We start from the raw sequence: 24,519 nt of genomic DNA on the forward strand, positions 1-24,519 counted from the left end.
CCTGATCCCGTCTGGCTGAGCGTCACCTGCAGGAGCAGAGAGGGGAACCCCCCTGAAAACCCAGGACTTGGACTTGCCCTTCCTGGTTGGCGGTGAGCAAGGCTCGCAGCATCGCAGGGAGGTGAGCGTCCGGGGTGGGGGGTCCACTCGGCCTGGGCCCGGGCCAGGGAGGCTCATCTCACACACACACACACACACACACACACACACACACACACACACAAACAAGCCCTACCCGGTTTGGCTCAGTGGATAGAGCGCCGGCCTGTGGACTGAAGGGTCCCGGGTTTGATTCCGGTCAAGAGCACAGGCCTGGGTTGCGGCCTTGATCCCCAGTAGGGGGCGTGCAGGAGGCAGCCGATTCATGATTCTCTCTCATCATGGATGTTTCTATCTCCCTCTTCCTCTCCCTCTCCCTTCCTCTCCGAAATCAATAAAAATATATTTAAAAAAACACACATCCATGATTGAGAGAGAATCATGGATCGACCGCCTCCTGCACGCCCCCTATTGGGGATCGAGCCTGCAACCCGGGCATGTGCCCTTGACCCGAATGGAACCTGGGACTCACTCTTCAGTCCTCTAGCCACGGAGCCAAACCAGCTAGGGCTAGGGTGCATCTTATATCACTTACAACCCAGAGTCTTGGACTCCAGAATATTCAGTAAAGCCACGCCTCCAACCGATCAGGCCTTCAAAAAAAAAAAATAGGGCACTTGTGTCTTTTTTAAAAAAACTGCTGTCTCCAACTGGCCTCGCGGTTTTGCAGATGTGCACAAAACCTACTGACAAACAAATTCCATCCTCGATTGGCTCATTCCTCTTAAAAAAAACACCCCAAAACGGAGGAGGATTGGATGGTTACAGGAATTGGAGTCACTCACACCTCACACTTCGGGGAGTGCCTTTTGCACCCACACTTCGGAGCACAGCGTCTGCAGAAGCAGAGCAGCCCACAGCGAGGCCCGGCTGGGCATCTGGCCGCGGGCTGCTGGCTGGCGTCACTTCAGGGTGTCCGCTGACACGCGTCTTAGTGAGCCCTGTGGGGTGGGGGTGGGGGTGCGTGGTCGAAACCCTGATGCTGCTTTTTTAAAAATATATATATTTTTCATTGATTTCAGAGAGGAAGGGAGAGGGACAGAGAGAGACGTGAGAGAGATACATCGATGGGTTGCCGCCTGCGTGCACCCTGACCCGGGTCGGGGATGGAGCCTGCAACCCAGGTACGTGCCCTTGCCCGGGGATCGAACCCGTGCCCCTTCAGTCCGAGGGCCGATGCTCTATCCACTGAGCCAAACCGGCCAGGGCTTCCCAAGTGTTTCCAGTGACCACAGCTTTAAGACCACCAGGGCCCCCACAGATTTGAAAGCTCAGGGCACTCAGTCCCCACCCCCTAACCGGGTAGCTGGGCCCCCACACAGAACCGGCCCCCACACCTGTCCTCATGCTTTCCTCTTTGTCAGTAACTTCCGATGTCAGGAAAGACGGTTTTCCTGCACACACGTGCCTCTTTTTTTTATTTTTTATTTTAATTGATTTCAGAGAGAGGAAGGGAGAGGGAGAGAGAGAGAAACATCCATGATGAGAGAGAATCATGGATCGGCTGCCTCCTGCACGCCCCCTACTGGGGATCGAGCCCGCAACCCGGGCATGTGCCCTGACCGGGAATCGAACCGTGACCTCCTGGTTCCTAGGTTGATGCTCAATCACTGTGCCATGCCGGCTGGACCGTACCAGCCTCTTTTAAAATATATATATATATATATCTTATTGATTTTTTACAGAGAGGAAGGGAGAGGGATAGAGAGTTAGAAACATCGATGAGAGAGAAGCATCGATCAGCTGCCTCCTGCACACTCCCCACTGGGGATGTGCCTGCAACCAAGGTACATGCCCTTGACTGGAATCGAACCTGGGACCCATCAGTCTGCAGGCCGATGCTCCATCCACAGAGCCAACCCGGTTAGGGCCATACCACCTCTTACTACAGGCAGGAAACACTTGGAAGTGGCATCTAGCAGCCGCCACTTAGGTTGGGGGGAACATAGAGACCAGTGATCCTCAGACACCATTTCCCACCCCCGTTTCTGGGAGGTGTTCTGGAGGGACGCGGGGGCGGGTGTGTTTAAACAGAGACAAGTGTGAGTCACGGAACCGAAAACCCACGGAAGGGAATTTTCAAGTGAGTCTGCTCAGCTCCAACTCTGTGGGACTAACCGATCCGGGCCGTCTATTTACTCTGTTATTCAGTTGTTGGCCCGAAAGACAAATATGGGATCGGGGGTGGGGGCGTGGGGTGTGGGAGGCAGAAAAAAAACCACCGTAGTGTAAAGAAATGAGAGACAAAATCCCCCATTCAAACCCAAACAAACAGGCCTGGCCAGGCATCCATCCCCTCTGTCCACTGGCCTGTCACCTCGTGGCACCTCGGCTGGAGGAAACAGACAGGTAAGGAAAATGCCAAGTTGGCCTGGCCAGTGTGGCTCAGTGGTTGGGCATCGACCTGTGAACCAGGAGGTCACGGTTTGATTCCCGGTCAGGGCACATGCCCGGGTTGTGGGCTCCATTCCCAGTAGGGGGCGTGCAGGAGGCAGCCGATCCATGATTCTCTCTCATCATTGATTCTCTCTCTCCCTTTCTCTCTGAAATCAATACAAATATATTAAACACACACACACACACAAAGACAAGGGCTGGTTGTGCCTGAACACGGGCCGGTTCCCGGAATGACATTTCCCAGCCCCGGCTAAGTGGCCAGATGTTTTCCTCATTAAGCCCTTTCCTAGGGTAGCGACGACTCTGGCCTGTTTAATGCTTGGGTAGATGGGTCGTCTCTCCGCGGGGCGTGGGAACTGTCTGCTTTCGATGGCTGCCCCAGATGAAACCTCGAGTCCACAGCATCCTCGACGCGACCCACTTACCGGAACGTTCACCCCGAGTCCCAGCCGGGCCTGGCCTGGCCGCCGCCGCCGGGCTGACCCCCAGCTTCCAGGAAGTACCGGAGGCAGGCGATTGAGCCAAGTGACACCAGGAATAAACAAACGGTCACGCGTATCCCGAGGAAGGGCCGTTCTCCACGGCAAGGCTTCTGGACTCTTCCATCTACCTCATTCGATGAAAAAGAAATCGAAGAAGAAATAGATGAGGTAGGGTGACTGCTCTAGACCAAAAGGAACCAAAGAGACGCACCAAAGGCAACAGGTAGCCCTAGATTAGATCCCGATTAAGCGTCCTATCAACATAGTTATAGCAGAGCATGGCCGGTGTTGCTCAGTGGTTAGCATCAGCCTAGGAACCAGGAGGCCATGGTTTGATTCCCCATCAGGGCACATGCTTGGGTGGCAGGCTCGATCCCCATTAGGGGGCGTGCAGGAGGCAGCCAATCTATGATTCTCTCTCATCATTGATGCTTCTCTGTCTACCTCCCTGAAATCAATCAAAATATATTTTAAAAAATAATAAAATAGAGATGGTGACCCCATGAACTCTTAATCCTGGTGAATTTGTCACCGGTTTACAACAAAGAGAAGTATAAAGGACATGTCTCTCTCTCTCTCTCTCTCTCTCTCTCCCTACAGACCTCCTGACTGTTGGGAATAGAAGCTCCTGGAATCGAAGGCATCCCATAGAGATTTTTTTTCTGGAAGGATTAAAACAGTAGCAAGCATGCTCCCCCTACGCTCTGGGCAGCGCTGGCTCTAACCCCAGCATGGACACACACACACACACACACACACACACACACACAGAAGGGGTGGGTGGGTGGGATGGGGTTGGAGAGCGTGCAGGGGTGGGCTCCTGACCCCAGGGGCCGAGCAGGGGACCACATGGCCCGTCCTGAAAGACCCTATAATTTGCAACTGATTAATGGGGGGTGGGGGGTAGGAGGGGGAGGGAGGGGGACAGAAACCAACGTGTGAATCACCTTTCAAGTTTTTAATGTCATTAGACAAGGAAAACGAGGAGGCTTTCAAATTCCTCCCTGGTATTAACTTTGGTCGCCAGGCCGCCCCGAGTAATTGGGAGAAGTGATTGCGGAGGCTTAAGCCCATTTCTCACGGCCGCTGCACTCGGACAAAGCGGGTTTTACGGGGGCCAAACCCTGGGCCAGGGCAGGGCAGACCCCGGAGCAGGGACCCCAGGCTTTTCATAAACCACCTCGAATCATAAGCCTCTGTAATAAGGGCTCCTTGGGGCGGGGTGGGGAGTCTATTAACCAACAAGCCCAGCGGAGCCCCCTCTCCTGTTGCCCCAGAGGCCTGCTCTTTTCCCTCCTGTCTTCCCTATAGCTTTCAAAAAAAATGCATTTTTAAATATATTTTTTATTGATTGCAGAGAGGAAGGGAGAGGGAGAGAGAGAGAGAAACATAAGTGATGACAGAGAATCATGGACCGGCCGCCTCCTGCACGCCCCACACCGGGGTACACAATAGGTCTGTGGAACTGAACATGACCGCCCTCCACTGCTCCTTGACACCATTTGTGTCACAAAGGCATTTCCACAGCCCGGCCAGTGTGGCTCAGTGGTTGGACGTAGACCCAGGAACCAGGAGGTCATGGTTCGATTCCCAGGTCAGGGCACAGGCCCGGATTGTGGCCTTGCATAGAGACAGACATTGAAAAAATATATATATACAGTGGGGCCTTGACTTACAAGTTTAATTCGTTCCGTGACGGAGCTCGTAACTCAAATTACTCGTATGTCAAATCAAAAGTGAACGAGTGATGCTGGGCTGATGTTGTGGCGTTCACTGTGACGTTCGCTGCGCCAACTAGCGGTGGGGTATCTGAAGCTGGCTCATAACCCGAATTTTAGCTCACAACTCAAAGCAAAAAATCGGCCGAGAGACGGCTCGTATCTCGAAAAACTCATTAGTTGGGACACTCGTAAGTCAAGGCCCCACTGTATTTTTTTGATTTCACAGAGGCAAGGAGAGGGAGAGAAAGTTTTGGGCATTCCCTGTTCTTCAAGTTATCTATTTTTCCACTCTCCAATGGGAACGATCAAGCCCATCAAATTATACACATCCTGTACGTGCAGTTGTTCGTGTAACAGTGATACCTAAATCAAACTGGTTCTGCCCCGGCTGGTGATGCTTGGTGGTTAGAGCACAGTCCCATGCACCGAAGGGTTGAGGCTCGATTCCCGGTCAAGGGCATGTACCTGGGTTGCAGGTATGATCCCCGGCCCCGGCTGGGTTGTGTGTGAGAAGCAACCAATTGATCTCTCTCTCTACATCTCTCTCCCGCCCCCTCCATTCCTGCCTTCCACTCTCTCTAAAAACCAATGGAAAACAAATATCCTCAAGTGAGGATTAACAACAACAACCCCCCCGCCCCCTATTTCAAAACTGTGCACCAGGAGGTCATGGGTTCGATTCCCACTTCAGGGCACATGCCCAGCTTGCAGGCTCGGTCCCCAGGAGGGGGCGTGCAGGAGGCAGCCGATGGATGGCTCTCTCTCATTGATGTTTCTCTCTCTCCCCCTCTCCCTTCCTCTCTCTTGCTTTCAGCAGATCCCAAGCAGAGCTGACTCCATGCTGCTGACTCTGAGTGAGTCCCAGACCAGCCACAGCCCTTGAGGCAAAGCTACACCCATGTCCCGGCTGGTTTATTGTTTTCCTTGAAGCGGGTAACGCGTGCTTACCCCCAAGAAGCCCAGGCTGTATCCAGGGGCTGGGAGAAGACTCGTTGGTGCTGGTTCCCTGGGTCCCGCGGGCTGCCCGACCTGGCCAGGTGTCTCCCATCTGCCGCCAGCGCCTGGGCCGACGTTGCTGGTGCCTCTTCCCATCGCCAGGACGCGGCACAGGCCGTCTGTGTCCCTGGGCAGCTCCATGGCACATGTGAGTCGGAGCAGCGAGCATGGTTCTCTCCCCACCTCCGCACAGGCCAGGCCGGTCATGTTAAGTTCGACAGACACATGATGGACCAGCTGTTGAATGAGGCCGAAGGACAGTAACAGCAGGACACAGGCCACCGGTTTTGTCTCGGCCCAACTGAAAGTAGTCGTTGTCATTGCAAAAGATAATTGGAGACATAAGCCTGGACGGGGAGTCAGCTGGTCACGTGGCCGGGAGCGTTGCATTCTTGGTTCACAGAGCTTAGGGCCGTGATGGCGAACCTATGACACGCGTGTCAGAGGTGACAGGCGAACTCATTTTTTTGGTTAAATGGCATTTAAATATATAAAATAAATATCAAAAATATAAGTCTTTGTTTTACTATGGTTGCAAAGATAAAAAAATTTCTTTATGTGACACGGCACCAGAGTTAAGTTAGGGTTTTTCAAAATGCTGACATGCCGAGCTCAAAAGGTTCGCCGTCACTGGCTTAGGGGGCCGTTTACACATGGCTTCTGAGAGTCAGTCTATCTTTTTTCTTTTTAAATTTTTTTTTTTTAAATTTCAGAGAGGAAGGGAGAGAAACATCAATGATGAGAGAGCATCATGGATCAGCTGCCTCCTGCACGCCCACTACTGGGGATCAATCCCGCAACCCGGGCATGTGCCCTGACCGGGAATCCAACCGTGACCTCCTGGCTCCTAGGTCGATGCTCAACCACTGAGTCATGCCGGCCGGGCTAAGGCACTTTTTAATTTAAAAAAATCATTCAATGGAGAGGGAATGCTATCAGTTAATCTCAGGTCAGGTCCTGCCCGCCCCCCAACTCCCTAATAATTTCCTAAACATCAAGCATTTCCATGAAGCCAGCCAGCCCCTTAATTACACAGCCTTTGTGAGTAAGTGCTTCTACGGGCTTCTCAAAGGCATGGCGGGGATCCGAGTCTAATAGAGGGTTTCCATGTGCCTCGGAGCCCGTATTCCAGCCCTTTTATCTCCTCGCAGAGCGCGGCCCAGGGGAGGCGGCAGCGAGGGGGCAGGTACCTACCTTGGGAGCCAGCCTGGCTCGAGGATGAGGCAACCTGCTGGGGGCTGTGCGTCGCGGACGTGCTGGGGCCGCTGCAGCGCCCACTGTGGGGATCATCCCAGCAGGTGAGCGTCCCATGAGCAGGAACCCTCCGCATTTTTTTGTTTTTTTTGGTTAATTCTCACCCAAGGATATTTTCCCATTGATTTTTAGGGAGAGTGGAAGACAGGGAAACACAGAGAGAAACATCGATGTGAGAGAAACACATCGATGGGTTGCCTCTTGCACGAGACGCGACCAGGGCTTGGGCCTGGGAGGAGCCTGCAACGGAGGTATACGTGTCCTTGACCGGAATTGAACCCGGGACCCTTCAGTCCTTGGGCCGAAGTTCTATCCACTGAGACACACCGGCTAGGGCTGGCCCTTCCTTTCGATGATCTAAGACGAAAGAATCCTTGTCATGACAGAATAATGCTAAAGACAAATGAATCACCTTTGTTATCTCAGGAGTCCGCATGAGCTCTGGCCGACGTAGCAATACCTGGCAGTGGCTATTTAAAATCTTTCTTGGTACTTAAAGGTACTCTAAACTCTCACCATCAATATCTGTGTTGTGGACAGAAGGTCCCGGGTTCGATTCCCAGTCAGGGCACATGCCCAGCTTGCAGACTCGATCCCCAGTGTGGGGCGTGCAGCAGGCAGCTGGTTGACGATTCCCTCTCATCATTGATGTTTCTCTCTCTCTCCCTTCCTCTCTGGGGAAAAAAAAAAAGATAAAAAAATAAATACAGGCAGAGGATACAAATGCATTTCCTTTCGTCTCAGGAGCCCAACTCCGTGAGATGCGGAAATGTCTTTTTTGTGTGTTTTTTTTTTTAATGAAGGAGATAATCTGTTTTATCAAGAGCGGCTCAGCCCTTTTTTGCAAACCGCCTTTCAGCTGCAAAAACAGGACCCCACTTACATCATGTTGGAAAGCAACCGCCTCCGGGGTTCCAAGCAACACAGCGATTTCTCACAGCTGAGCTCCCCCACGGCTCAGGAGGCCAGTTTCAGATGGCCCGTTCCCGGCCTCCGCGCGGGCCAAGCCCTGGACGAGCCTGCAGACAGATTGCAGTTGCAAAGCATCCAACGGCTCCGTCCAGCGCTAACTCCCGTCCTCCCCTGTCCTCCGCACGCCATCACTCACGTCAGCCCCAGGGCTCTCCTGAGCGAGCCAGGCTGATGTTATCCAGAGGAAGCGTGAAACACAAGTGTTTTGTTTTTTTTTGCTTTTGTCTCCTGCAGCCTGAGAAACTATCTCAGATTCGTTGTTCTCGCTGCATCACTGTTCTGGGCTTAGAAAGGCTGGGGTCCAACATCTGTCCCCAAAGTGTGGCAGACACGAGGCAGCGGGGAGCCCGGCCCCCAAAAGGCTCGGGTTTGGAGCAACGCATTGAAGAATGCGATAGGCGTGTGTTGGCTGGTATTTGCAGAATGCAATAAAGAAATAAAATAAAAAAGGGCGGCGGTGGTGGTGGTCAGAACCGCCTCATCGGATCTAAAATGGCTCTATTTTCTGTATCACATTCTGACACCATTCCCAATGATCTGGTCCCTAGCCGGTGTGGCTCAGTGGGCGGAAGGGTTGCTGGTTCGATTCTCGGTCAGGGCACATGCCCGGGTTGCGGGATTGATCCCCAGTAGGGGGCGCGCAGGAGGCAGCCAATCCATGATTCTCTCTCATCACTGATGTTTCTCTCTCTCTCTCCCTCTGAAATCAATAAAAAACATTTAAAGAAAAAATATTGATGAAGGTTAGATTTTTGTTTCCTTTCACGAAAGAGCTGGGAAATGTTAATTAAACCGTAAGGCTGACTAGAAATAACACACAATTCCAGGAAGTGTTAAAACCAGATTGAAGTTTTGTTTTTTTTTAATTCAAACTGACCCAAAGCAAAACAAACTTACATTACAAAGGAAGAACAAAATACAGTATGAGAGAACACACTAGGAGTTACATGAAAGCTCAATTTGGGGGCAGAGGGCCTCATCCCGGTCATATCCTGGGCTGCTGAGCACTTGGGCAGGGCGGTTAGAATCCCCCGGGGTCACAGGCGTTCTCGTCGCTTAGCCTAACACACGGCGCTCGCTCCCCCGTGTGTCACGTGGACCCTGGCCACGGCCACAGGACACTGGATTCTCTCTCGGAAACACGTCCCGAGCGTGACCGATAACATGACTCAAAGAACAAAACGGTGACGTCGTCCCGACGCACAAGCGAGGATTATTTCTGTCATCAATAGTTTAGAAAGATGGGCATTAAATAATCTAAAATAAAAAACAAAACAAAAAAACCACTCTCGCTCTGCTGTACATTTATGAACACAAATATTTACATGGGGGGTGGGGTGGGGGAGGGGGGAAACTCGGTTTCAAAAACAGATGAGGTTGGCAGTTCATGGCTGATCATGATCTTTCAGGAGCTGGTTTCTTTGGTGTACTCGCCAGATAGGTTTTTCTATAAAGGTTTACGCGGAGGCTGCAATCATAAATTTCAAAAGAAACGTGAAGGATCGCTGACAAATCTGACGCTATTCTGAACATCTCCGTCAAGATTCTGGGAAAAGCGATCGGTTGATTTTTTTTTTTTTCCTTTCTGAAATGACTCGTTCCTCTCTCCTCACCATGGGACCCCAGGACGCTTCTAGAACAATCCGATTCCAATGCGGACCTGCACATTCACCCCTCCATCCCACGGATTCCTGACCTCCAGACAGTTTTAGTTACTGTGAAATACGCTGATGTGATTGGGAGCCTGTTACCCCCCAAAAAAACACCCCCACATAAAACATTCTTTTTAAATGTCCGGAGAAATCAAACCTCAAACAATAAATAGTGGGGCTTAGACACGTCTTCATTAAATAGAAATTTTCAATCGCGCAAGGAGCTCGCATAATTTTTTTTCTGAAGTCGAAGCAGCAACACGGAACCAAGAACTCGCCTCGGTCTTTCTACCTGGGACCCCCTGGCGGGGACTCAGTGGCTTGCTTTGGGGAAACCTTGGGCTGGTTGGGGAAACAGAATCATTTTAGACTCAACTGATTGAATTAACACCCACGTAGGCGGACAGGGGCCTTCGCGCCCTCCCCCGTCCTCGCCTCCGGGGGCCTGGATTTTACAGGGAGAAATAAGGTTCCGTTCATTCCTGGCTGTGCCATGTCCCCGATGCCTGCGGGTGGCTCCTGGCTCTGGCCTCGGTGTTAAAGAACCACCAGGCGGCTCGGCTCCCGATGTCCCGAGGGAAGCGAACTTTTCGGAGCGGTTTTTACGGGGAAAGGGACAGATCACCCCTTTCGGGCCACCTGGCTGCAGTTACAGGCCTGGGGTGGTGACAAAACCGGCCACACGCTCACGGCTCCCCCATCGGCGACCCCCGAGGCACCCTTTTCCCCAAGGACAAGCCACAGGAGGCCCCCAATTCGCTGTGGAAACAGCTCCCCACTTGGGGACGTAGAAGCAGAGACTCGGACGAGGCCAGTCCCTCCCCGAGCCAACCTCTGATGAGAAACGAGTTACGATGCGTTACCGGGCGTTGCCCAAAGCGCCAGGAACCATCCTGGGAAGTTGGAAGAGGCTTTTTGGAAACGAAATGACCCGTCAGGCGCGGCACCCACTTCCAAGGGCCTCATCCCAGGTCCCTGCGGCTTCTGGAAGCTTCTGCGTGGTTACGGACGCGCTATCACGTCTGCGTTTTCACACTGCCAGCCCTATCAACCCAGGAAATAAGGTCCCCGCGGGTAAGGGCTCATCGGCACCTTAGGAGGTTCACCAGATTCACCAATGCGCGCCGATTAGAAATGTCACCCTTTCGAGGTCTGGCTTAACTAGGGAGGAAAAAAAAAACACCCAACACAACACAAAAAACGCCATGGAACCACCTCGAACGATTCCACCATGAGAGCCACAGGGTTTAATGGCGTTTGGGGCTATTTTTAGGGAAAAATGCTCTCCCACCCGGAGGTGAAATTTTCGGCTCCATCCACGTGGGGGAAAGGACGAAGCCCTGAATGGAAACTGCGACCCGGGGACTCCGGCCCCGCAATTCACACGAAAGTGGCAGTGCCTGCGCTCACGGGCCCGTCAGAGCCGGCGGCCGTGGCATGGGGAACATCAAGCGAGATAATGGCCAAAAGACACCCGAGAAAGGACTGTATTGCACTGGAGGCGCTTTAGAAAAACAGAAGACAGTGGCTTTAGAAAGTGATTTTCTCTCCCGTTAGTTTTTTTTTTTTTTTTTTTTTAAAGCACTATTCCCACAGAGACTCTCGGAGGCCCCGTGTCTCCGGGTAGCGTCCTGCGATGGTTAAAAAAAATAAGTTAAAAGAGCACGCTGACCGGGAAGAGAGAGGTACTGGGGTTAGGTCCCCCCCACCCCCCCCAAACCACCGAAAGCGACAGGAACTAGGAAAGGAACCATTTCAAACAGCTGATCTGTATTCATTAAAAAAACAAACGAGGGGACAGGAGTACTTACAAAATTTTGGGGGGCGGGGGAGGCGCATTTTCCAGTAGAACCCAGAACCCCGTCCCGGGTGGGACGAGGACTCCCAACGTTAACATGTGCTCTGTTGGTTGGTAACATGCACAAGCCCATGAACCCATAACATTGGCAAAGGGCGGATTCTCCGCTCCAAGCCTGCTCGCGACATTTGGGGGTGGGGGAGGGGGTGGGGGGTGGGGGGAGAACAACCACCACCCCACAAGCTGTTGTGAGTGCGGCATCGGGGAGAAAGCTTGGACCTCTCAAACCTGGACCAAGAAACCAAATTAAGACCGTCAAGCATGTGGTGTGTTTATAGATAGATATATATATATAAAAAACCAACAACCCCTCCCGTACAACGAAAACCAACTGAACAAACGAACGAAAAAATAAAAAATAAAAACAAACAGAAAGAATAAACATCTAAAAGTGTACACCTGCTTTCTGACTTCTCGGCGGATCAGAAATTGCATAGGATATACTTTGTGCAAGGCGAACGGCCTTAGGGGTATCTGGGACAGAGCGCCCGGCCCCGCGCCCGGGGGCCTGTGTCTGTCAGATGCCGTCGAATTTGTGTTTTAAGTAGTCTTTTATGACCTTGGCAATGGGGAGGTCGTCAAGTAGCTTTAGGTTCTGAAGGCCTATACACTGTCGGATTTTAATTCGGCACAGGTCCTGCAAGTTTCGGGGCTGCCCTAGAAAGACAGAGAAGAAGAAAACACGTTTACAAAGCAGAATATTTAAGGCGGGCTTTTAAGGTTCTGAAAATCACTGGGTGTTTTGGTTTGTTGTTGTTTTTTTTTAAAAAAAATATGTTTTTATTTTATTTTTTAAACAGATATTTTTATTGATTTCAGAGAAGAAGGGCGAGGGAGAGTGAGAGAGAGAGAAACATCAATGAGAGAGAATCGTGGGTCGGCTGCCTCCTGCACACCCCCTACTGGGGATCGAGCCCCCAACCCGGGCATGTGCCCTTGCCTGGAATTGAACTTGGGACCCTTCAGTCCGCAGGCCGGCGCTCTATCCACTGAGCCACACCAGCTAGGGCTTTTTATAGTCTAGATAAACATCTTTTGTATTGGAAATATGTTCTCTTCGCCTGCTTTCATAGTCAATGGTAACGCTGATGAGAGCTCACACACGTAGAGTGCTTACGCTGAGCCATGGATTCTTACAAACCCCCGACACACAGGAACTCCTTTAATCCTTTTACGAGGGGAGGACTTTGATCGTCAGCCCATTTCACAGACTCCGACTGTCTGAGGGATTAGGTAACACGCTCCAAGTCGAGCCGGAAGCCCTGGTTCAGTGGTTCTCAAACTTCTCCGTCCCAAAGCCGCTTCCTACGTTCCCAGATGCTCAAGCTCCCGAAAGAACGCCTGTGTTTAGGGTAGGGCTGTATCGAGCGGTTAACATCCCTGTCTGAAGCTGAGAGACAACGTTTAGAAAGACTTCTTCATTCGCTTAGAAGCAACGGCAAGAAAACCCATGACGTGCGAACAGAAACCACACGGCTGTGAAACGAGCAGAATGGAGCGAGGAGAATGGCACGCGTTCAGGTCTTATCAGCACTCGGGAGCGCCTGGCTGGATCCTCACCGACGCTGCCGCCTCCCACCCGCCGGGACGCGGTCACGTCATCTGGTCTCGGGAAACGTCCCCTCACACGCAGGGGAGAAGGAATGTGAGCGAGGCAGCGCCCGCCTCGGGGTGAGGACGAGCATCACTCTGACCTCAGATGCCCTGAGAGGGTCTCGGGGAAGCCCAGCGGCCACGGGCCACACGGGGAGGACCATGGGGGGCCAGACGGGGAGGACCATGGGGGGCCACACGGGGAGGACCATGGGGGGCCACACGGGGAGGACCATCGCGCTGCTTAGCACTTGAACCTGTGCTTAAATGGTACTCGTCTGTCTAGAGCAGCCGTGGGCAAACTACGGCCCACGGGCCGGATCCAGCCCGTTTGAAATGAATAAAACTAAAAAAAAAAAAAGACCGTGCCCTTTTACGTAATGATGTTTACTTTGAATTTATATTAGTTCACACAAACACTCCATCTATGCTTTTGCTCTGGCCCTCCGGTCCAGTTTAAGAACCCATTGTGGCCCTCGAGTCAAAAAGTTTGCCCACCCCTGGTCTAGAGGGATCACCACTGTTGGAAATTAATTCTTTGTGAGGACAAAAGGCTCCTTAAAATTCAGACCTCTGTTCCGGAAGGCCCACGGAAACACGTGTTTTCCAAGAGTTACTGAATACATACGTGTAAGGGCTTTTAAAAGAATCACTGCAGCCCGGCTGGCGTGGCTCAGTGGTCAATCATCGATCGACCTATGAACCAGGAGGGTCACGGTTCGATTCCTGGTCAGGGCACATGCCCGGGTTGCGGGCTCGATCCCCAATGCGGGGTGTGCAAGAGGCAGCCGATCCATGATTCTCTCGCATCATTGCTGTTTCTCTCTCTCTCCCTCTCCCCTCTCTGAAATCAATAAAAACATATTTAAAAAAACAAATCACAGAAGTTACAGATTCCCTAGAAAAATTTATAAATTAGGAGCAGGAGCATCTACAGAGGTTTGCACTGGATCTGTGTGGCTACGAGACACACAGACACACAGACACCCCCCCCCCCCACGTGTCTCCCAGCAAACTTCTGCCTTCCCCGCCTCCCATCCTCAGGGGCGAGGAGGGAGGTTCCCAGCAGACGCGCTCAGAGCTCCGCTGGGGCGTAACAAGGTTGTGAACGACCTACACCCCATGCCCCACGAGGGCAGGACCGCTCTGGCTGCCCGCGTCAGCCCCGCGCGTGACACAACCCTCCACAAACGCCGGCGGAGTGAACGAGTGAATGAGTGAATGAGTGAATGAGTGCTCCATAGGCGGGTCCCTAACGTAGAAACCGGCCAGCTCATGGCAAGACACGCCCATGTCGAGAGCAAATCGTTTCCTAAGCGGTGCTGGGTGACTTTGGATCGCCATGCACGGGCTGCCGTTTAGCAAGAGGATAAGCGATCGCTGCCATTTTTCAATAAGTGCTTACGACACTTGACCCGCACGTGTACACCAGCACAGGAATCTTCCTTAAATAAAAATTAAAATACACACACACACACACACACACACACTTCAGAGAGGAAGGGAGAGGGAGAGAGAGAGAAACATCCATGATGAGAGAGAATCATGGATCAGCAGCCTCCTCTACGCCCCCTCCTGGGGATCGAGCCCACAACCCGGGCATGGGCCCTGACCGGGAATCGAACCGTGACCTCCTGGTTCATAGATCAATGCTTCACCACCGAGCCACGCCGGCCGGGCGAGCTGGCAACTTTCAATCAAGGGACACAGCTACGGAAGCACCGCCACCCTCGGATGTCAGCTCCGCACGGCCTTTCCGAGGGAAAAACCACCTTTCTGTGCGTAGCTATGGGAGAGTTCTACTCCGTTTGCTCCTGATTGTTCTTCTCCATAAGCAGTGTGCTGGCGACCGTTTAATATTTGGGGGGATGGGACTTTTAAAATAAGTACATTTTCATTGACTTTTTAGAGAGTAAAGGAGAGAGAGAGAGAGAGAGAGAGAGAGAGAGAGAGAGAGAAACATTGATGTGAGAGCACAGCAGCGACCGGCTGCCTCCTGCACGCCCCCTACTGGAGGATCAAGCTGATCACCCCGACTGGGAATCAAACCAGCAACCGTTCGGTGCAGGGATGACGCTCAACTGCTGGCCAGGGGCGGAATCTGAGTTTTTAAAGCCTTCCTGACCCTGTGGGACCCCTTGCCTGCAGAAGGACCATTCATGACAGGGCACACCCCCCGTCGTGCCCCAAGCATCAGGTCTCCAGCCAGACTCCCCGGGCCTCAGGCCAGTCCCCCCGCGTCCTCCCCTGGGCACTGAGGACACCACCACCTGCACCACAGGCCTGACAGGCCTGACACGAGTTCACCCGGGTCAAGGGCCCAGAATAGCACCGGGCACACAGGAAGAGCTATCCACGCCTTTAAGTACACAGACGCTCCAACAGTCCTATTTTAGAGACTCGTAAAAAATCATGTTTGCTTCTCCCTCCCAGGAGAGGAGGGGCCAGAAGGCCCTGTCCGCCCGGTGCTCAGAGGACAGTGCGGACCGTAAAGGTGGGAGCGACCGGTAACCCCGTTGCCGGGAGCCGGTCCCGGGCCGACGGATGGAAAGCAGATTCCGGAAATCACCGCATGGCTTGAGTCAGGGAGTGAGGAGAGAACGCTCCCTGTATACAAAGAGGTGCAGCCCTGGCCGGTTTGGCCCAGTGGATAGCGCGTCAGCCCATGGACCGAAGAGTCGAGGGTTCGATTCTGGTCAAGGGCACGTACCTCGGCTGCAGGCTCGATCCCCGGCCCGGGACCCCGGTCAGGGTGCATGCAGGAGGCAGCCCATCGATGTGTCTCTCTCACATGGAGGTTTCTCTCTGCCTCTCCCCCTCCCTTCCATTTTCCCTAAAAAAACCAATGGAAAAATATCCTCGGGTGAGGATTCACACAAATAAAAAGCTGTGCAGTGATGAAGGGAGGCGTATAGTTATCCCACTGCCCCATCCACGCAGGCACAGACACTGACTCATCTCGCCTGGTACTAGCGCTGAGCGACAAGCAGGTGAAATAATAAATAGTAATAAGGGCTACCCATTGTAATTATTGTTATTGCTAAGATTAAAGAGCTGCCCCCCTGCCCCCGCCCGAATATAAATTTGGGAATAGAAAATTATGAATGGGAAAAAAAAAAGACTTATTTAAAAAAAAATTTTTTTTTTTTTTTATTGATTTCAGAGAGGAAGGGAGAGGGAAACATCAATGATGAGAATCATGGACTGGTTGCCTCCTGCACGCCCCCTAGCGGGGATGGAGCCCGCTACCCGGGCATGTGCCCTGACCGGGAATCGCACCGTGATCTCCTGGTTCCTAGGTCGAGGCTCAACCATTGAGCCACACCGGCCGGGCAAGGGCTTATTTTCTTGAAAGTATTTAGGCAGCACCTACTATGCACTCCCAGGTGCACTGCCCCAAAGGTGAAAGGGGCGAGGAGCAGGCAGCGGCAGAGGAAGAGAGCTGAGGAGGAGAAAAGGGACGGAAGGAGAAACTCCACACACACACACACACACACACACACACACGCACACACACACACACACACACACACACGCACGCACACGTGCACACACGCTTTTACGAGGTGTCTTAGAAAAGGATCCCTACCCTGTTACATAACAACGTGGGGCCTGACCGTCCCCGGGGGACAGCACACAACAGAACATAATGGAGGGAATTATTATAACACTTTGCAGATGCGTCACACTCCAAGGTAGCCGTGCTCGTGAACTACAATGGGATTACGCAACAGTTCAAAGGGGCTGTCGGCCTCTCCCCCGGGGAGGAAGCCCGTCATTAGCGGTAATGGGGCTGGTGCTGGTGCGAAGTAGGAAGTCGGCTTTTGAAGGGCCTGGTCTGGCATGAATTACAAAACCGGGGCGGCCGCGTCGTTTGGAAAATTAAATCTCCCCCCAGCCCTCCTTTTGGCGCTGCCATTCCCGGATTCAAGATAGACCTCAAGTTACTTATTCGGACAAAATATTCGTGGAAGTGGACAGCGAGGGCCAAACCTTTGCACGTAACGTCACCCAAAGGGGGGAAATAAAAGCAAAATAGGGTTTTTTTTCTTTGGGGAAGAGGCGGGGAGGGACGGAGATGGAGAGGAGGGTGTAGAAAACAAACAAACAACCAGAAAAAAAAAAAGCCAGAAATAAACTAAGAGAAAGACTCCGCCCCTCTGGGTGGCTTAGTACAATCTGACTCGTCCTTCAGGCACCTCTGCATCCATCTGGAACGGCCTCCCAGTACCTGTGTCTTTGTGTCTTTGCTTCAGCTCAGGGACCCACTTTAACATCCTCCCCCAACCCCACTGCGTCCCAACTGCTCTCGCCTCTGAATTCCCTTCCCGGGGACTGGGTCCGAGATGGGTGAGACGAGACTTAACGCTGTCAAACCAAGGCGGTGCCTGGCTGCCTGGACAGAGAGCCGTGGCGCTGTCACTAGGAGGCGGCTCTGGTTCAGCCCTCGGCGCGGCGAGACTCCCAAGGCACCACCTCAGCCCTGACAACATTCGTCCACGGGTGACATTCTTTCCCACAGGGACATGGCTTTGGGCTGTACTTGCATGTTTTTTTTTTAATCCTCAACCCAGGATATTTTTCCATTGATTTTTTTTTTTGTGTGGGGGAGAGTGGATGGGAGGAGGGAGAGGGGAGAGAAGGGGGAGAGAGAGAGAGAGAGAGAGAGAGAGAGAGAGAGAGAGAGAGAGAAATATCGATGTGAGAGAGACACACTGATTGGTTGCCTCCCATATGCGCCCAGACTGGGGCCAGGGATCGAGCCTGCAACCGAGGTGAATGCCCTTGACCAGAATCCAACCAGGACCCTTCGGTCCACAGGCCGACACTCTAACCACTGAGCCAAACCGACCAGGGCTGACCTGTATTTTCCGTTTGCACTCAGCCAACCAAAACCATACGCTGCTTCCTGGCAAACGACAAGAAATCTCTAGACGCTTACATTAAAAATAGAAAGTAATACAAATACGATGAAAACAGCCCAGGATAAGGCAGTACTTTCACACCAAAGAACCTTAAAATGAGGTGTGATCTGACTTAACACTGTGTGCTGCTTATTTGTTTATTTCTAAAAGTGATTTTAGTCACTGAGGCAGAAATGTAGATGTCTGGCAAAATCCCCAACAAGAAAAAAAAAAAGTAAATAATCGAAAATAACCTCAGTTAAAATGAGCTACGCAAACCACTGCTCCGAAGAGTTACACTAGGTAACCCTGTTTTGACAAGTCATCCTGCAAGAAAATTCAAAGAAACTGATTAGAGGATCGTTGGAAAATTAATAAAGAAAAACAAAACCAAATAAACAAATGAATAATCATTTGAAAGGAAGACAGGAGTAAGGTCCGGGCCTTGGAAGCGATGTTTTACGTGATCATCTGCCCGCATACCCATCGGGACTGGACTCAGCTGAGATGAGTCTCAGCCTAAATTTCATTTTCTTAATATTTAAAAAAAAAAAAAAGGAGTCATGATTTGTATTCCTACTTTTTTTGTGTGTGTGCCCTTGACTGGAATCGAACCCGGGACCCTCCAGTCCGCAGGCCGATGCTCTATCCACTGAACCAAACCAGCTAGGGCTATTTCTACTTTTTAAAAATCTGATCTCCCCCACCCCCAAGTTTAACTTCTGCAGCGACTGACATTTGAACAGAAACGTATTTCAGGTCGTGCAGTGCTTACAAAACAGGAAGCACGTGTAAACACCTGTGACTGATGTTCTAGAACAGCAGTTGCCAAGCTTTTGGACCTCGAGGACCACTGTTCTAGAAAGCTTAAGTGCTTGACAGATAAAGTCTCCAGCAAAACAGCTTACCTGGCTCCATTCCCATCTATTTCATCTTACAGCTATGAGCCATTTCATCTTAAAAACATACAAATCAAGCCCTGGCCAGTGTGGCTCAGCTGGTTGAGCATCATTCCAGGAACCGAGAGGTAGCTGGTTCGATTCCGGGTCAGGGCACATGCCTGGGATGCGGGCTCCATCCCCAGGAGGGGGCATGCAGGAGGCAGCCAATCCATGATTCTCATCATTGATGCTTCTCTCTCTCTCTCCCTCTTCCTTCCTTTCTGAAATCAATTTAAAAAATACATGTATTTTTAAAAAAAGAGTGGATTACAGCTGAGAGAGAGCTGTGGGGCGCAGACCCGCGGAGGAGTGAGGGGAGCCCAGACCCAGGCCACCGGAGGCGCCTGAAGCCCCCGGCCCCTCTGGCTGCCGCCACCATGACACACAGACCAGCCCCAGGCCAGGCTAACGTGAAACCTGACATTAACGGCCTCGTTACCTCAGTGCCTATTACCTAATACCTCATGTCTGGCTTCAATAAAAAATTACAAGACGTGCTAAAAGGCAAGAAAAAAACAGTCGGATGAGACGAGGCGAGCATCAGACCAGACTTCGATATGACACAGATGTTGGAAGGATCAGACAGGCAATTTCAAAGGACTATGATTACCACGTTAAAACCAAGGGAAACATCAGATGGGTAAATGTGACATCTTGGCCCGGCCGGCGTGGCTCAGTGGTTGAGCGTCAATCTAGGAACCAGGAGGTCGCGGTTCCATTCCCGGTCAAGGGCACATGCCTGGGATGCGGGCTCCATCCCTAGTAGGGGGCGTGCAGGAGGCAGCGATCCATGATTCTCTCTTGTCACTGATGTTCCCCTCTCTCTCCCTCTCCCTTCCTCTCGGAGATGAATAAAAATATATTTAAGAAAAGAAAAAAGGCAGATGGACCTTCATGTCTGGAAAGCCGGCCACACGTCTGCTCAGCTGCCATCATTCTGAGATCCAATCAGCCAGCCCACACTCACCCTGGACCAGCTCAGGGTGCGCTCCACTCCTGTGCAAGGGGGAACTTTGACACCAAGACACATCCCTGTTGATTTTTCTATCTGCCCCAAGTTTTAAAGGTCCATGTAAACCTTATTTATTTAATCCTCATTGGAGGATATTTTCCCATTGATTTTTAGAGAGTGAAAAGCGGGGGGGAGGAGAGAGAGAAACATTGATGTGAGAGAGACACCGCCAATTGGTTGCTTCCCGCATGCGACCCGACCAGGGCCAGGGGTCAAGCCTGCAACCGAGGTACGTGCCCTTGACCGGAATCGAACCCGGGACCCTTCAGTCCGTAGGGGGATGCTCTACCCACTGAGCAAAACCGGCCGGGGCTTATGGGAACGTCTTTTGAACTGCACGTTCTTGCCCTCCAGCATCATTCTGAGGGCTGGGACCCGGGCAGCTCCGGCCACGCCCCCGGCCGGGTCTCTGTGTGCAGACCACACACGTCCACAGGGCCGACGAGAGGCGGCTGGGGGAGATGAGTCTGGAAGGGATTCCTGGTAGCCAGCCCTTGTCGTTCTCCCGCCCACATCTAATGCAATGCTTTACTGAAAACACACACACACACACACACACACACACACACACACAGCACTGCAAACGCACCAGACACTGTTTTCAGTGCATTATAAACATTAACTCATTTAACCCTCCCAGCGAGCCTATAGAAGGACATCAATACCCTCATTTTCAGATGCGGACACAGGCACAGAGCAGCCAGGTCGCCTGCCCGAGGTCACGGCCAACACGTGGGAGAGTCGGCGGCGGGAGCTCACGGGGGCCCAGCTCCAGTCTGTGCTGTGGACCGCGGGGCCAAGTACTTAACGAAAGGGGCTGAGCCGTGTCTGCAGGGCGCACGCCTTCCTGCCGGCGGCCCAGCTCGTGCCACCCAAGTGCCGCCAGTGCAGGAGCTAAAGCGATGACAGACACCCCGAGATTCTGATGAAACAGACACGCTCACTGCTATGCAAGCTGGGCCAGCCACTTCCAGGCTTCTTTTAGTTGAAAAGCAAAAAAAAGCACCCACAGAGAGACAGGTCAGGTACCATGGAAGCCGGCAGCGAATTTCCCGCCTCCGGCAAATCCCTTCTCACCAGTTTCCTACCAGCCTTCACCGCTTTAGCGGGCGGCCTAAGCCGGTGACACTGCGGCCCCATGTCACGTGGGCTCACTCTGCGATGGAGCCAACGTGAGCAGCGACTTGGCAATAAAAAAAAAAAAGTACAAGTGTGGCCCGGCTGGCGTGGCTGAGCGTTGACCTATGAACCAGGAAGTTATGGTTCGATTCCCAGTCGGGTCACATGCCAGGGTTGTGGGCTCGATCCCCAGTAGGGGGCGTGCAGGAGGCGGCCGATCAGCGATTCTCTCTCGTCAATGATGTTTCTTTTTTTCTTTCCTTTTTCTATGTATATATATATTTTTATTGATTTCAGGGAGGAAGGGAGAGGGAGGGATAGAAACATCAATGATGAGAGAGAATCATGGATCCGCTGCCTCCTGCACGCCCCCTACTGGGGATCGAGCCCATAACCCGGCATGTGCCCTGACTGGAAATCGAACCTGGACCCTTCAGTCCGCAGGCAGACGCTCTATCCATTGAGCCAAACCGGCCAGGGCTCATCATTGATGTTTCTCTCTCTCTCTCTCTCTCTCTCTCTCTCTCTCTCTGTCTCCCTTCCTGAGATCAGTAAGATTAAAAAAATAAACAAAAAAAGCCAGGAGCCTTGAGCAGGTTGGGAATCTAAGTCCCAACTTGCCCTGGTCCCTCCCCCTGAAGCCCACGGCAGCCCTGAGAAACGACGCTTCCAACCCGTAGGAGCCGCCTTGTTCTAGCAAAGATCTTCGTTAATGACAAGAGCCCTCCCGTCCTGTCCACTTCTCCTTTGCTTCTCACACCCTGACTGTATTTCCTATTGCTTCTCGGGGCTCACCTGAGTTTCTATGCGACCTTGTGATATCGAGCTTTCTTTCTATTGCGGACGAATGAGGTCTGACTTTACCGAACAGGGCTAAGAGGCCCCATGAATGTCTGGTTATTATTATTTGTTGAGAAACACCTTACAGCCCTGGCCGATGTGGCTCAGTGGATAGAGCGTCGGCCTGCGGACCAAAGGGTTCCGGGTTCGATTCTAGTCAAGGGCACGTACCTCGGTGGCAGGCTCTTCCCCGGCCCGGGCCCTGGTCGGGGCGTGTGCAGGAGGCAACCCATCGATGTGTGTCTCTCACATCGATGTTTCTCTCTGTCTCTCCCCTTCTCTTTTACTCTCCCTAAGAAATCAATGGGAAAACATCCTCGGGTGAGGATCAACACCACCACCGCCTGCGATTCCTCGGAAGATGCAGCGCACTTTTACAAACGCGAGAGTAGGAACCGTCGGGTTACGTACGTGTGACTTCCTGCAAGAAATCCAAACACGGCCGCCCGCTGCCGGAAATGCTGAGCGAAACCGCCAGCGGGGTCTGCCCTTCGTAGTTCCTCGTGTTCGTGTCCGCCCCGTAACTGTACAACATCCGCGCGCAGAGCACGTCGTCGCGGAGGGCGGACAGGTGCAGGGGCGTCTGGCCGTCCTCCAGGCGGCCCAGGTTCGTGTCGGCCCCGCGCTGCAGGAACATGCGGCAGTACGAGTGGTTGCTCTTGATGACGGCGTAGCGCAGCAGGAAGCCGTTCTGGATGTCGATGTTGGCGCTGTGGTCCAGCAGGATCTTCACGCAGCTCGAGCGCTCCCGGATGATGGCCAGCTGCAGCGGCGTCGTGCCCTTGTCACTGAGCGGGTCCACCTCGGCCTTGAACTCTAGCAGGAGGCGGACGAACGAGTCCCGGCCGTAGTGGGCAGCCACGTGCAGGGGAGTCCAGCCGTCGTTGCTCTTGGCGTTGATGATGTCGCTCCGGTACTCGGACTCCAGCATCAGGCGCGCGATGCGGGCCCGGCCGTGCATGGCGGCGTAGTGCAGCGCCGTGAAGCCGCCGATTAAGTCCTTGACCGTGGGGTCAGCTGCGGTGGAAACCAGAACGGACACATCAGCAGGCGCCCGGACAAAACAACGAGCCCTCCCCACAGCAGAGCCCGCGGGCGCCAATTCTCACAGGGGATGCGGGAGGATCAGACATCGCAGCCACCGGCAAGCAGCACGTCTTTCCTCGGTTTAACTGAAGTCAAGGGTTTTTAAAAAATATATGGTTTTATTGATCGCAGAGAGGAAGGGAGAGGGAGAGAGAGAGAGAGTCATCAATGATGGGAGAGAATAATTGGTCGCCTGCCTCCTGCACGCCCCCTGTTGGGGATCGAGCCCGCAACTAGGGCATGCACCCTGACCGGGAATCGAACCGTGACCTCCTGGGTCACAGCTTGACGCTCAACCACTGAGCTGCACCAGCTGCGCTGAAGTCAAGTTTTGATGAAAAATGAAGTTTGGTAGAAAGTGATCAACCCTGGTTAAAGAAGTTTTTAAAAGATATATATGCGCCCAGCTGGTGTGGCTCAGTGGTTGAGCACTGACCTATGAACCAGGAGGCCACAGTTTGATTCCTGGTCAGGGCACATGTCCAGATTGCGGGCTTGATCCCAGGAGGGGGCATGCAGGAGGCAGCCGATCCATGATTCTCTCTCATCATTGGTATTTCTTTCTTTAAAGATTTTATCTATTTATTTTGTTATTATTATTATTTTTTGCTAATCCTCACTCGAGGATATTTTTTCCATTGATTTTTAGACAGAGTGGAAGGGACGGGGAGAGACAGAGAGAGAAAGAGAAACATCAATGTGAGAGAGATACTGAGACACATCGATTGGCTGCCTCCGGAATAGAGCCTGCAACCAAAGGTTATGTGCCCTGGATCGGAATTGAATCCGGAACCCTTCAGTCCACAGGCTGACGCTCTATCCACTGAGCCAAACCGGCCAGGGCTCATCCCTGTCCATTTCTATTTCTCTCTCTGAAATCAATAAAAAGATTTTTTTTTTTTAAAAAAAGATATATACAAAAAACACAGAGCTGAGACCACCATGTCCGTTTGCTAACTGAACCCACTGCTTCTGGCTGCTCCAGCTCCCCCATCTCTGAATTGTTTTCATGCTTCTCTTCGCCTTTAACTTTCTGTTTTATTTTCTCTTGTGCTTCTTGGTCTTAAAGAGAAGCATGTGTAGCAACATCTGCGGCTCTAAATTACGGATGTACTGTGGTCTGGCAGACGGCGCTGTTTTAAGGGTGTATTAAGTGGGGGGAAAAAAACAAAGTTGTTTTTTTTTTTTCCCTGTGGTCTGTAAAAATTCCAAAGCATGTTAGATATATGTTAAGTGATCTGGACAAATCAGGTTCTCGTAAGATAAACGTCTACTCTGAACGCTTGGTTTTACGAGAACTTTGGAGTCTGTAAAGAATTAAACGGCGCGCCGTGTGAAAATCGGGAAGCAACTTTAGCGCCGTGTAAATATTATTTTGTACAGTTCCAAAGCTCTCTCCGAAATGGAATGATTTCTGCGGGCAGGGTGGAAGAGAGAAAGAAAGAAAAAGAAACGCCAGTGATGTATCTGCAGTGTCACTCCTCAGTCACAAACGCTGTCACCTGGCCCAGCGGCTCCTTGAGCCAAAGGGAAGTTCTCTGTAGCTCTCATCCCACGGGCATTCCTGGCACCGTCTCCCTGAGAACGTAGGCC

At 52.2% G+C, this 24,519-nt stretch overlaps 1 protein-coding gene across 2 annotated transcripts in view; it reads right to left on the reverse strand.

Moving 5' to 3' along the window:
- Nucleotides 1–8,754: 8,754 nt before the first annotated feature.
- Nucleotides 8,755–24,519, reverse strand: part of ASB7 (ankyrin repeat and SOCS box containing 7) — a 33,049-nt gene continuing 17,284 nt past the window's right edge. For both annotated transcript variants that reach the window (XM_006103964.3, XM_014446340.2), the window contains exons 5-6: nt 22,252–22,857; nt 8,755–12,088 (exon numbers count right to left, since the gene is read on the reverse strand). In XM_006103964.3, the coding sequence (XP_006104026.1) occupies nt 11,949–12,088; nt 22,252–22,857 (746 nt within the window). In that variant the 3' untranslated portion in view covers nt 8,755–11,948. The remainder of the gene's footprint in view (nt 12,089–22,251; nt 22,858–24,519) is intronic.

The sequence above is a fragment of the Myotis lucifugus genome, unplaced genomic scaffold (assembly GCF_000147115.1).
Source record: "Myotis lucifugus unplaced genomic scaffold, Myoluc2.0 scaffold_525, whole genome shotgun sequence".
Taxonomy (NCBI): domain Eukaryota; kingdom Metazoa; phylum Chordata; class Mammalia; order Chiroptera; family Vespertilionidae; genus Myotis; species Myotis lucifugus.